Source organism: Gopherus evgoodei, chromosome 4, assembly GCF_007399415.2.
Source record: "Gopherus evgoodei ecotype Sinaloan lineage chromosome 4, rGopEvg1_v1.p, whole genome shotgun sequence".
Taxonomy (NCBI): Eukaryota; Metazoa; Chordata; order Testudines; family Testudinidae; genus Gopherus; species Gopherus evgoodei.
Window position 1 is genome coordinate 60,005,328 of NC_044325.1, and position 14,809 is coordinate 60,020,136.

General features: G+C 42.0%; 1 protein-coding gene across 4 annotated transcripts in view; it reads right to left on the reverse strand.

Moving 5' to 3' along the window:
• Positions 1 to 14,809, reverse strand: part of FMN1 (formin 1) — a 361,845-nt gene that overhangs the window by 243,002 nt on the left and 104,034 nt on the right. For 3 of the 4 annotated variants that reach the window (XM_030559412.1, XM_030559413.1, XM_030559411.1), the window contains exons 1-2: positions 6,389 to 8,566; positions 4,495 to 4,612 (exon numbers count right to left, since the gene is read on the reverse strand). In XM_030559412.1, coding sequence (XP_030415272.1) covers positions 4,495 to 4,612; positions 6,389 to 7,732 — 1,462 coding nt within the window. In that variant the 5' untranslated portion in view covers positions 7,733 to 8,566. Of the gene's footprint in view, positions 1 to 4,494; positions 4,613 to 6,388; positions 8,567 to 14,809 lie in introns of those variants that run through there. The other variant, XM_030559410.1, reaches the window with a different exon arrangement.

Here is a 14,809-nt window from a genome sequence, read left to right on the forward strand (position 1 = left end):
GAAGCTCCATACCTCTCACAAATTTCAGGCTTACCCAAAGGAAAACATCCTCTAATTGGCTGCATTTCCGACTTTTTTGCCTCCGGGGGAAGAGAGCAGCCAGTCAGGTCTGCTGCAGGAAGCAGGCCGAGCTCTCCACCCGTCCCCTCAAGAGCAGAAAGGACTTTTTGGGTAGTGGATAGTGAAGGGAAGTAGCTGACACCATTCTTAGAATAAGGGAAAGGGGATCAAAAAGAGCTAAGTGGCTCAGGGTGATCTTCCAGCTCCATCCTCCTCACCCCACCCCCTCCATCCCTATCACACTAGGTCTGGGAAGGGTGACGGAGTGCAGAACCCCTGGAGCTGCCTCCCTGCCCCAAGTCTGGAAGATGAGAACATCAGGAACTGCAAGAAAAGAGATTAGACTGGAGGAACAGGCAGATGTGGGTGCTGAGGGGTACGTAATTAATAGTTGGGGTGTGGGAGGATGTGGAGATGAGGGGACCCAGATAATTAATTCAAATTTTGAGATTTGGGGAGAAGCTGGAACCTCCACACCATCAGGCAGCCACCAAGAGCTCCTGCAACAAGGGCCAGAATCACCCGTGATGCCTGTTGACTAGGCAACAAGAAGCCTCAAATTCTTGCAGCCATGGAGGAAAAACCAATGAGGAGAGCAGAGGGAAGAGCAAGACAAAGAGGTAAGGAGAGAGCATACAGCTGGGCATCCCCATCTCCTCAGATACAAACTGCTAGTAGCTTCCCTTCCCATCCTGGAGATAAGATTCATTCTTCTCCTTGCTTTTAGAGAGAATGAGGCTATAAACTTCTGCTTCCACTCCCATATGATTCTAGTGCCCTAAAGGTAATGGCACCTTCCTGTTGCAACTCAGCCACTGCCGGGACAGAGGGAAGGGAATTCAGTGATGCTCTCTTATTCACAAGAAACAGCAAAAATGAAGCTAAAAACTTCTTGGCAGCTGTGTTTTATGGAATACTTGTAAGTACAGAAGATACAGAGTGTTTTTACAGAAATAAAATTTTCAGAATGACTTATTTTAGTCACTAATTTCTAATGATCACTAAAAAATACCCTACACCAGTTCACCAAGATCATGTTACTCATTCAAATGGTTATGCTGGGGGAAAGGATTTAGATTAATTGGCATAAACAGGGCTAATGGGTAGCAGAATGAAGAGGTGTAGGCTCTGAAATTTGTCCTTGGAAATGGAACCTTAAGGTAGACAGTTAAAGTATAGTGAATGTGGTGAGAGTCATACTGTTTTGTTTTTAAAATGAAACAAATCCTAACTTTAATAAAATAATAAAATAAAATACCATAAATATTATTTCTATATTGCCTTCTATTGCTGTGGCAGCTGGGCGCTTTATTTACAGAGATTATAAAGCAGAACAAGAGCGAAACAAACTACTGATCACATGCTAAACAAAATAAGTGATTTTAAAATTGTGCTAGACTCAAGTTGTGACTAAAAGGAGCACATTCCAAAAAAATAAAAATAAAAAAAAATCAGGGGAGTGTAACCAATATCTGAGCGATCCCTGCCAATAGACAGTGTTTAAACATAGGTTCTGAAAACAAGAGCTTTTCATCTGGTTTTAGCTGTTGGGATGAGTTATCTTCTGAGAAATGCTCTATCAATTAACAGAGTCCCACACTACTCTATTAAACACTATGTTCTCTGTGTGTATCTATATCTATATCTATATCTATATCTATATATATATATCTTCCTACTGTATTTTCTACTGCATGCATCCGATGAAGTGGGCTGTAGCCCACGACAGCTTATGCTCAAATAAATTTGTAGCATTCTGCTCCTCCAGGATCTTGCAGATGAGTTTCAGGGGTAGTCATAAGCAAACTGCATTAGGGTTTTCAATCCTAGAGCTAACACAGGAAACATGGCTGATTTGAGATTTTCACTTACAGACAGTTGCAGTGTCCTAGCCAGTCATAAGGTTTCACTGTAAACCACCACTACTCTCTGGGCATCCAGAAATAATTATGGAGCCAAAAGGCTGCAAATCATTTAGGCACAAATCTACTATATATCCTCAACAGATGTTACAGACACAGCCTTCACCCAACTCCTGTAAAAGCATCTCTTGTGTTTCATCACAATTGAATCACCAGCAGTTTGTTTTCATCAACATCCCTATCTCTGCCAGACACTGAGTGAATAATGGGACTGTAGAATTTGGGCTCTATAAAAATAAGGCTTAGAATTCTATCAGCATTTTGATGACACTGCCACCCACAACGTCTCAGTAACAAACAACAATATATGTTGGATCTAAGTGAATCCCTACCTTCCTATTCACATCCCAGTAAAGCATGACCTAATTCATCTCATTACTAGTACAATATGGAGCTTTTGTTTATTCAAAGCTTGTTCCCCTTTTGCCATGAAAGATTATATTTCACTTTAGACATCTGGGAAGTAGGAAAAAAGATAGGAAAGCCCTTTTTCACTTTTCATGTTAGGAAAATTAAATACTCCAAATGTAGTACTTTTAATAAACAAATAGAAGTTTCAGAAAAAGAGACTGCAGAAGTCCTGTGAAAAGCTGAAATACTGTACTTTGCACATATATTGTACTGTTCATTTAGGGATCTCTCTGACTTTTCTAACTGATTAGACACAATGTAAGTGATCCAATTCAGTATGTAGGGGGCTGGTCTACACTGGGGGGGGGGGGTCGATGTAAGACACGCAACTTCAGCTATGAGAATAGCATAGCTGAAGTCGACATATCTTATTTCGACTTACCTCCCGTCCTCATGGCGCGGGATCAACGGCTGTGGCTCACCCATCGACTCCGCTTCTGCCTCTCTCTCTGTTGGAGTTCCGGAGTCAACGGGGAGCACGGCAGAGATCGATTTATCACATCTAGACACGACATGATAAATCGATCCCCAATAGATCAATTGCTACCTGCCGATCCAGCAGGTAGTGTGGATGTACCCTAGAAGTATGGTGGGTCAGATGAGTTAAGAGCTGTGTTCCTGTCAGTGCTTGAAAAACAAATGTAGTTAACTTTCTGAACACCCCTGTGCGGCAGATACTCCTTGTGTTACGTCCATTTTATAAAGCAGTAAACTAAAGTAGAGAGAGAGAGGTTAAATTACTAGCCCGAATTCATAGCGAGTAAACTGCAGAGACAGAAAAAAATCTAGGGTGCTAGTTCTCAGTTCTCCCCTCTAATAACTTAACTACCCTCCCTCTTTTCCTACTATAAAATACTTAAATAATTTATTTACTTTATATGTTAACAGTACTATTTTGACACTGCATATCAATTAACTAGTATTATTCTCTTACCTATGGGTAATTATTCAGAAATAGAAGGGGTCCAGGAGGGAGTGAAAAAGTTATGAGTCAAGGAGAAAGTGAAAAGAGTGAGAATATGTAGTTTAGAATCCAGACAAATATGAAAGGACACAATAGAAATAAACAAGATAGTGAATCATATATGAAAAGGAAATCCATTACTCCCATTTACCCTCTCTAGTAATACAAGAGCAGGTGGGCCTTCACTGAAACTGAAAGACAACACACTTAAACCCAATACAAGACACAGGCAGTTAAACTGCAGAACTTATTGCCAGAATATAGCATAAAGGCCAAGAATTTAATCCTTTTTTAATCCTATTAAATCTTTTGGGGGTAAGTTTTTCAAAATTAACTAGTTGAATTAGGAACACAAATCCCATTACCTTTCATTTAGGTTCTTTAGAAATAACCCACAATGCATGAGTCAGCCAGAGTTACATTGGATATGGTTAAACACATTTTTAAGGGCTATGAACCCTCATGCTCAGGGCACAAGCCAACAACTAGCTGATATGGGCTAGGACGAAACATCCCCCTATAGGTAAACTATTCCAGAAATGTCCAACATTGGGTTTCTCATGCCTTCTGCTGAAGCATCTGGTACTAGGATCTGTTATACCAAACTAGATGGACCAATGATCTGACTGGATACAGTTACTCTTATGTGCCTATGCAAAGAAGGTAACAAAACTAAACACATTAATACTCCTACTTCTACTCTGAATGTAAAAACTTAAGTGTGCTGGTACCTAAAGAGAATCAGCAAATCAGACTAGAATCTGGCAGATTCAATACCTAAAATCTGTTCTAACCCCAAAAGAAGGAATCTCTAGTAATTCTGACGTATTAGACCATCTTGATCCATTTAAACAGAGTTGCATCAGAGATATGTTTGGCCTAGTGTATCAGAAAACAATGCCATTTTTTCCATAAGAAGTTCCAAAAGGTTATAATTTCTTCAGATGGCATCCAAACCTACAGAGAGTTTCAAATTACCTACATACAGGTCATGGTAACTAGTGCCATACTGAGAAAAAAATAATAAATAAAAAAAATATGCATTCAGCTTTTTAGAATATTTTTATACTTCACAAACCCAACACTTGAAACATTACAAAGATCCATTTCTGCAAGTCTTTCACCTTTTTGTTTTACCTGCTTCAGTGTACTTCAACCCCACTTTTTCTTTTCCATCATTGATTTCAGGTGGTGGCCAGACAGCCTGGAGTTTCCCTGGAGTTTTGTCATCTTGCTCTGAGGGATTCAGGTCAGGCTATTAAAAATACGAAAGAGAAAATTAAAATGTTGCAATACTAATCCATTCCCAAAATGGTAAATGCTGAGTTTAACTAAACGTGTGTATTTAAAGCAATGGCCGTCCATAACTGGAGCTCATTTGCATTATAAAATTAGAACCAGGATGATTATCAGCTTGATTCCATTCCATTATAATGAAATCCAGTCGGTGAGAATGAAGAAAGGAGGAAAAGGAGTGTAAGAACAACTGCTTTGGGGGTGGGGAAAGGGGAAACATTATAAAGCTTACTAGCATGTTACATGCAGCAAAATAATTTAAATTTAGCAAAGTGGCTCTGAGAAGCTGCCTATCCTTTTTTGAACTGAGGAGGCTAATACTGTGTCAGGAATGTTAATATTTATTCTGTACCTATAGCTAAGCTGAAAGAGCTAAACATGGTTTTGTTGCAGGTGAATTATAATAGTGTTCACTACTATGTCACTGCTACACATGAGAAACAAATGCCTTGCCAGCATCTACATTTTCCTCACACAGGAAATGTACTGTAAGTTGATATTGTGTCTACAAGGTCTCAGTTTACCCAGGAGAAGTTTTTAGAGGGTTTTTTTAACACACACACACACCCCTTTGAGTGCAGGGAAACAAACTCTAGGTTATCCAGCTTCAGATTTAGGACACAACTCCACAATCCTTACTCAGACAAGCAATCCTACTGTAGTCAATGGAAATACTTTTATGAATTAATTACATCTGCACAAATCTATAATTGTTAAAGGATGTGTCCTTTTTCTGCTCATTTAACTCAAAGGGGCTTTTAATTTATTTATTTGCATTTAAGTTCAGGTTTTTACTATGAATTTATGTTCGTTTATTCAAACTCTCAATGTGGGAGAGTTTTGTGGGGTCTTTATTGCCTTTTTTCATTTAAAAATACACATATCCAAAATATCATATTGACAAGAGGCTCCAATCCCATAAACATACAGGAACATGCTTAACTTTAAACAGATAAAGAGTTCAATTGATTTCACTGGGACAAATGTCCTGTGTACAGCTGAACATGTGGAAGTATTTGTAAGATCAAGGTTTAGGTGTATAAACAATTGACAGAGAAGATACCTTTTAAGGCCCATCTCTTGGGCAAGTCACCCAGAAAATTGTATACAATTTATTGTCTGTTGCGTCATCTGTCATAATACAATTCTTTCTAAGAGGGTTTTAAAAAACAAAACAAAACAAAAATTACTTTTAGATAGAAAAGCCATTAAAAATAAAGATAGTGTAGAGCTGAGGCCGACAATGATCTCTGATAACTCTCTTTAGGTTTTCTTGAAGTCTATGTACATGATATGAGTATAATATTTACAATAAGAATAAAGAGTGAATTTCAGTCTTAACTCTCTATTAGGATAATTAAAGATATTTACAGTAAATACTTATAATTTACCTTTGGTTCGGAGAGCATCCACATTCAATGAAAGGAAAGCAACTGATTTGTAGTCACATTTTTTTAATTAGACACTCAAGTTGGGGGCCTCACATTTTTTGGATTCCCAGCTTGAGACATCTCTGGCCTTCTTTTCAAAGGTGCTCATCTGACTTCATTGAGAACTCAGGTTGTCCAGCTCTTGTGAAAAGATTAAGGGTGTCTCAAGTTGGGAAGCCAAAACTTAAGGCTCCCAAAATCAGAAGCCACACTTCAAATTTTGATCTTAGTTATTTTAGTTCACACCAATCATTCTATATCCATTTACTTCCAGCCCTTAGAATGTAAAAGTAACTCAAACCTACAGATTTCAGGTCAGATGCTCCATTCACAGACTTTGATTTTGATCTTTCAAATACTGCTTTCAGCAACTCCTTTTCATTTCTCATTTTGCGTTTGATGGCTTCCAGCTCTGAAGTATCAACAGTCATCTCCTTTTTTGGAGGCCGGGTAAACAAAGCTTTAAACGCATCTAATGCCGACTCCGGTGGGCTTGGTTTTGTTTCTTCAGCAGGGGACAGGGTCTCTGTTCTATCGGTGGCTTTGCTCTCCTGGCCTTCATCACTGCTCTCAGTCTCACTAGTCTCCTCATCTGAATTTTCGGCTTTATCTTCATTTTTAGGGACGAACAGCTGAGAGAGCTGTTCCAGGAAAGTAGGACTTGTTTTAGGCTCAGCTGGTTTCTTTTTAGTGAGCACATCTGATGTAATATTAGATTTCTTAACAGGCTGTTTTAATTTAAGCAGAGCCAAATCACTGTCCTTCGGTTTAATTTCTGTGATAGTCTCTCCATCCTCTGCAGCTAGACCTTTTTTTCGCACACGCAATCCACTAAAGAAAGCAGGTAGCTGAGAGGTCTTTTGACCTATGGCTGATCTTGAGGAGGATGTGTTATTAGAGCCATTTTCTGAAGATCCTTGTTCTTCTCCACTCGTAGGCTCTTGAGGATTCTCCCGTAGAGAAGGTGGGCCAGTGCAGTGCTCGTCTGTTAACATTTTGTCTTCTGTACCTGAGCTACATTCCAGATCACCACTCAGCTCTGTTGGAAGCTGCTGAGAAATTGATGAGGTTGATTCAGTTTCATCTCTCTCCACAGTGGCATTACTTTCACTGGACCCTTCTGATTCCAGTTCTTCCTTAGCCTGGTTGTTATTCTCTAAAGACTCAGAAGACAAAGCCACAATATTTAACACAGATTTGTTTGTTTCATCTTCATCACTGTCTAGGTCTGTACTCTCATTGTCCAACACTGTCTCACTTGTTGTATAAGTCAAAGTACTTTGTACAAAAATGGCGTCCTTGTCATCTCTGTCACATTCAGACAAAGGAGACTGTACAGACTCTAAAGGAGGAAGAGATGGTTCATTCTGTTCAGCTAGCTCCATATTCAGGTCAGCCTGGCCACTGGCCTCCGGGTCAGCCTGCTGTATTTTGGGAAGCACATGATATACTTCTGGATCATCATGACCACCACCACCTTTGTCTTGGTTGGCAGCTTGGGTATTTGTATCAGCATCAAAAGTTCGAAATGCCTTAAGTACTGCTTCTTTTTTCAGAGTTGCTGGTTCCAATTTAGTAGTAAATCCAAAAAGTGCTTTCATAGAAAAATGTAGTGAAGAAAGGCTGTCTGTGTTCAGTCTCTGTTGCATGCCCTAGATCTAAAAGCTCACTGCTGCCAGGTGAAGTGTTATTTGCTTCCATGTTGGGCAAACCACAATATAGCTTTTACTTTTGTTATTACTATTAGTTACCTTCTACACAATTGTTTATTACATCAGTTCAGTCTATTAACTTACAACAGGAAATGCAATGGGAGCTCTTCTTTTTGTATCATCAGGAAAGCCGGTCTCCCCAAGGTCACACTATCCCTCTTTTCCTGTTTCTAGTGCTGTAGTATGGACTGAAAGTGTCTGTCAAATTTTACAACTCCAGCCCAAGAGAAACAAGGCGGCTCTGCATCTTGACATACAGTATTCAAAGTTCTTGGCAGCTTCGTTACTTGTTCCTTTACACAAAAGGCTTTTTGTCAGGGAAAATCTGCCAGCACTGTAATCTCAGCTGAAAACTCGACCAGTGATCACTGCCCCAGTTCCTGCAATCCCACTGGCTACGCACAACTAAATTTCTACTTGTTAAAAGTGAAGAGCAACTATATAAACGAAAAAGCCCGTTGAACAGAATGAATCACATTAGTTTCCTACTTCCTTATGGGTTGTGAACGTCTGTCAGCTGAAAACTCCTGAAAGCTTCTTTCATGTAACCTTTTCCACTTTGTCTAAGACCGCCTTTAGCAAATCCAGCAACACAAACACTCTGTAAAATTAAAAATCCAGACAAAGCAATACTTCAAAAATCTCTACCAAACAAAAACTGCCTTCTTTGATCTTCTGGACTGTTCTGAATTCTCAACTGGCTACAGTAACCAGACGTAGTGCCCTTGAAACTGAATAAAAAATATCAGGCTCTCTTCTTCCGCTTTGCTGCAGGTTTCATCTGGAATGCAGATTTCAGGCTCCAGGGACAGTTAAAAATAAAAAAAAGAACACCAAGAAGACTGGTTTCATATTACTACTGGTTTAACTCTCCACAGCTATTTCTGTGAACTATAAACAGGTACTTATCAACCATTCACCACGCCCAATGACAGAAAGCTGTATGGATAGGCAGGGTAAACAGTCAAAGCTCAGAAGTGAGCAATTAACTGTGTAGAGAACAAGAGATGTGTTACTTTTTTATTATTTCAAAGTACAATACCGTCTGCAGAGGCATTTCAGATCAATTATTTCCTCTATATTGCCTACATAACTATATGTAAGGGGCTCTCTAAGGTAATTTCACTGTTTGAGAATGAAAGCTACAATTTTGTAAACCTCAGCATTTCCAAGGGAAAGACTTTTATTTGTAACATATAAATAAAACTCATACATACAATCTGCAAAAGTTCTCTCCCATTAAGAGTAAGGTTCATTTTTATTCCCTTTTCAATTTAAGAAACTGCAAAAATTGCAAATACACAAAAATTTCCCAATTTCCTTGTCTACTTCTTCCTGCACCATTAAGAGACTTGTTAAATGTGAGACCACCGATTCACCTATTATGGATGACACAGTGGTTAATATGCTAATATTCCTGATACAGTGGTCCATAACTTCACCTAGTCATGAAGATTACAGCATGTTGCTAATCATGAGGTTAATTTCCACCCTTCATTTCTGTGATATTAGCTCCCTCTGAAGAAAAGCCATTTGCAGATAATATATCACTGGTATGGCAAAGTTTAGAAAAAATATAACTACAAGGCTGGTTATTGAAATAGACAGTGTCCACTTCTTTGTCCTGTGCGCTGAGAAAGTGCACTATCAATTTATTATATTTAACTTCATGCCTAAATATTTCAAAAAATTAAGAAAGCATGAAAATAATTAGGGAAAAGTTAGTTTTGAAAATGTAAGATGACAAAGTAAGAAAGTTCATAAGATCTAAAAAAAACAAAAAAAACATTGATTACACTTCTGACTTCTACTCAGGTCAGAAACAAAGCCTCCCTAACATCAAGTTGTGATGTTAAGGACTTATCTCAGGCATACACACCTCTCTCAATTATATATTTGCATGCATACATACACGCAAAGGGTGGGAATCATTCCAAATGCCTTCCCTTCCCTTGTGACTTAACCAGGAAACAATGTAGTCTGTCTCTCCTACTGTCCATCACCTCATATGTTCTTTAAAACTTTAAAGGATTCTTTAAAAGTTTTGTCCTGTTTATTCACTGTGCGCCCTCCTGTATCCCAAACCCCTCATCCCCAGCCCCCCTCAGCTCAAACCCACACCCTAACCCCCTGCCCCAATACAAAGCCCGCACCCCCGGCCCAGAGCCCTCCCACACCCCAAACCCTTACCCCAGTCCGAGTCCCCTTCCTGCACCCTGAACCCCCCATTTCTGGCCCCATCCCAGAGCCTGCACCCCCCAGCTGGAGATGGTACCCCAAACCCCACCCCTGCCCCAGCCTGGTGAAAATGAGCAAGTGAGTGATGATGAGGGAGAGTGAGCGACCGAGGGGGGGACGTGGAGTGAACGGGGATGGGGCCTTGTGAAGGGATGGGGCAGAGCCTCGGGGAAGGGGGCAGGGCCAGGGTGTTCAGTTTTGTGCTATTAGAAAGCTGGCAACCCTACACCCAGCCCTGGTGTAAATGATTGCTGCAGGGGCAATTTTAACTTAAGCCACTGGGATAAAGTCCCACACCAGCAGAGAACTGGGCTGCCAGAGCCTTGCTCTGCCACTGTCCACCACCTCCCTGTGGGCCCCTTGTGCTGGGGAGGACATGCTGGTGCAAGAGGCAAAGGAGTAACCTCTGCCAGTTTAGCACTGGTGAAGATTCATACATAGGAATTCTGTAGTGCAGATCTCTGAGCATTTTAAATTCACCTCGTGCCATGTAAGCAGCGTGAAGTAAATTTAATGGACCAGAGACTCCAGCCCACAGTATTTAAATTTACACCTATTTGTATGTCAAGACCCAGGACAGAGACTTTTTTCCTAATGCTTCATTTTGCCTAGACTCCAATTTATTCTGCTGTTCTTATTGCTATGGTTGTGCTTTTCCTCTTGCAATTTATTGTATTCATCTGAGATATGGTCAGCTCACAATGAAGGCACAGTAACTTATACCAATTACTGTGGGTTCCTTTGGCTTGTCTACACTACATAATTTTGTTGACAAAGGCAGTTTTTGTCGACAAAACAGTGGATGCATACAAACCAGAATGCGACTTTGGCAGCAAAAATGCCCTGTTCTGGTGACAAATAAAACCAGCCCAACAAGAGTCATAAGGCTTTCTGTGCAAAATTTTTGTCGACAAAGTGCCAGTGCAGTCACCGTGCTTGATTTTATGGCTTTCATTGGCCCACAATGCCCATCTTGACCACCTGGTCAGCAGTTTGAACTCCATTGCCCTGCAGCCAGGTAAACAACCATCTGCCCCTCCCCACACACTCCTCCTTTAGAACCCCCTGGGATTTTTGAAATTCAATTTCCTGTTGGCTCAGTCTCATTGCATCTTCCCAGGTGATCATGGTGGGTTATTGCAGCTAATGCTCTCCCACTTGGACCCCTGCGGAGCTGTTGGATCTGCTCAGTGTATGAGGAGAGGAAGCTGTGCAGTCCCAGCTGCACTTGAGCTGTGGGAATTTTGATACCTATGAGCAGATTTCTCAAGGCTTCTGCAAAAAGGGCAATGATCTGGACACACTGCAGAGCAGAGCGAAGATAATGGAGCTGAGGCAGGAGTACCATAAGGCGAGGTAGGCAAACTGTCATTCTGGTGCTATGCCTAAGACATGCCGGTTCTATAAGGAGCTGGACACTATCCTTGGTGGTTACCCCACCTCCACCACCAACAGCCCCATGGATACTTCGATGGGCCTGGAGGTGACGGAAATAGGATCTAACCCAGAGAACAAGGTCACTGATGAAGAGGTGGAGTTAGATGACGATGTGGAGCTCTTAACGGGATCACCTGGTATAGTAGGCAGCCAGGAACTGTTCACTGCTGTGGAGGTATCTAGTCAGTCTCAGCATTCCTCTCCGGCAAGCAAGAAGCAGGAGAGAAGATGCCTGGTAAGTGGCTGTGGCTTGTGTAGTGTAGAGGTGGATTCAGGGTATAGAAATGTACAAGGCTGGCTGTATTTCTGTGAGCTGGACATTTCCCTGTGCAGCTAATCAATATGGCAGAACAGGCTGCTGATGCACAGTAAGATCTCATGGAAATCCTTCAGAGAGATCTCTAGGAAACAAGTATCAGAGGGGTAGCCTTGTTAGTCTGTATCCACAAAAACAATGAGGAGTCCAGTGGCACCTTAAAGACTAACAGATTAGTCTTTAAGGTCCACCAGACTCCTTGTTATCTCTAAGAAAGTTTCCTGGAGGTACTCGGCAATCCTCTGTCAAAGGTTCCTTGGCCCATTGTAGGAAACTTTGCCATGCCATTTGGCAATCACTTGTGCAGGGACCAAAGTGGCACACGGGCAAGTAGCATAGGGACCAGGACAGAAGCCACAAGTGTGTAGTAGATGTACCCTCATATCCCTGCTTACCCTCAGCAGTGAGATATCTGCTACAATGACCCCCATCTGTGGGAAAAGTGGGAGAATTTTAGAAATTTTTCCCTCATCGGCTGCACTGCAACTGTTGCAGAGTGCTGTTTTCCCTATGCAGCATGTCTCCCTCCCCCCACCAACACTCATCATGCTTTGGGTATTTGCTGAGATGTGTGCTTGCCAAGGGTCAGTGAGAAAGTGATTGTTATGTTACCAGAGGTGTATTTTACTGAAATGTTTCAATGCTGTGCATGAACTTAATAATCATGTTTCTGTGCATTGTTCTGTGTGCTTTGGCAGATGTGGCCTTGAAGAATCCCCACACACACTGGCCAAGCATCTTCACCAGCTAAGAAAGTGCCCAAGGCGGAGCAAAGATGAAATGTTCTGGGAGGTACTGCACTTCTCCAATGCAGAGAAAAGGGAACGCAAGGAGTGAAGGAAAGCCGAAAGGCAGGACAGAAAATAAAATCAAGAGTTTGTTAAGGACACTACTGAGCAAATGATTAAAGTCATGGAGGAGCAAACACAGATGCTGAAGTCCTTAATAATGCTGCAGACTGAGCAGATGCATGCCTGCCACCCCCTGTAGCAGAACTCAGAACTCTTTTCTGTGCCTCTCCCTCAACTCTGCCCACACAGTCCTTCCTGCTTTCCAGGACTTCTTGGTTTCCCCTTTCCTCCACCTCCTCAGTCAACTTTCATAATGATAGCCAGACCTACACACAGCTCTGAAAGTCTGCCCTTCCCTGGCACCTCCTTTCCCACCGAGAGAGAGAGAGAGAGAGTGAATGTGTGTGTGTGTGTTGTGCAATAAAAGCAAAGCTTAGGAATGGTAACTCATCTTTATTTGGTTCCTACAAATTGAAATAGCAGGCATTACCAATACATACACAGGCAGTTTAATCATTTAATTACTGGAATGTAAGGCCCCAAATTTCACCATTGCTTCCTAGGAAAACTACATGTAATGTAACATTGCAGCTCCAATCACAGAGATGTACATTACTGGTTCTCATTTTCAAAGTGTTGCCTCAAAGCCTCCCTGATTCAAATTGCCCCTGACTGGGCCCCTCTGGTAGCCCTGGTATCTGGCTGCTCAAAATCAACAGCCAAGCAGTCTGCCCCAACACTCCACCCCTGAGCAAACCTTTCACCCTTAGCTTTACAAAGATTATGCAATGTACAGCACGTGGCTATGACCATGGGCATATTGTCCATACTGAGGTCTAACCTGCCATAAAGGCATCACTAGCGTGCCTTTAATCTGCCAAAGGCACATTCCACTGTCATCCGGCACCTACGCAGCCTGTTGTTGAAGAACTCCTTACTGCTGTCCAGGTTTGCCAGGTAAGGTTTCATGAGCCATGACTGTAAGGGGTACACCGGGTCTCCCAGGATCACTAAGGGCATTTCAACATCCCCCCACTGTAATCTTCTTGTTTGGAAAGAAAGTTCCCAGCTTTCTGTACAGGCTGGAGTTCCTAAAGATGCATACGTCATGCACCTTCCTGGACCACCCTGCATTGATGTCAGTGAAACGTCCATGGCGATCCACAAGTGCCTGCAACACCATGGAGAAGTAACCCTTCATATTTATGTACTCCATCGCAAGGTGGTCTGGTGCCAAAATTGGAATGTGTGTTTCATCTATCATCTCTCCACAGTTAGGGAAACCCATTTCTGCAAAGTTGTCCACTATTTCACATACATTTCCCAGAGTCACGGTCCTTCATAGCAGGATGTGATTAATTGCCCTGCATGCTTGCATTAACACAGCCCCAACAGCCAGCTTTCTAACTCCAAATTGATTTGTGATTGACCGGTAGCAGTCTGGAGTTGCCAGCTTCCACACAGCAATCGCCACGCGCTTCTCTACCAATAGAGCAGCTCTCATTCTGGTGTCCTTGCACTTCAGTGCTGAGGCGAGCTCTCCACACAGTTCCAGGAAGGTGGCTTTCCACATCAAAAAGTTCTGTAGCCACTGCTCATCATCCCAGACCTGCATGACAATATGATCCCACCATTCAGTGCTTGTTTCTCGAGCCCAAAAGCGACAGTCCACTGTCTGCAGCTGTTCCGTGAATGCCATAAGCAATCTAAAGTTTTCCTATCCATATCACACAGCATGTTAGGCAACTGAGAGTCTTCTTCAGTTGGGAATTTTGTGATTAACTGCACAACCATCTGTGAAGCTTAATGACAGTTATCAGAGCATACAGGAGAGCAGTGCGGGATCCATTCCTTCTCACAAAGGTGCATTGGTAGACAGCAAACAGGGGCCATTGAAAAATGGAGTGAAAGAAAGCTGGAAGCCCATGGAATGCTGGGACAGAAAACAATGCATCATGGGACATTGAGCCCAGTCCCAAGATACCCTGCGATTCGCTCCACCATCCCACAAGACCTAGCGGCAGAAAGTGTCGAACTGGACTGTAGGATAGGGACCCACAGTGCATTGCTCACACCGTTGATGATAGTGCCCCAACTGTGGATGCGCTCTGCTGACAGAGGGAGCGAGTGTGAACAAGCAATACCGATTTTTGTTGTAGCACTTTTTGAGTGTCGACATAACTTTTGTCAACAAAACTCTGTAGTGTAGACAAGGCCTTTTAAAATAATTGG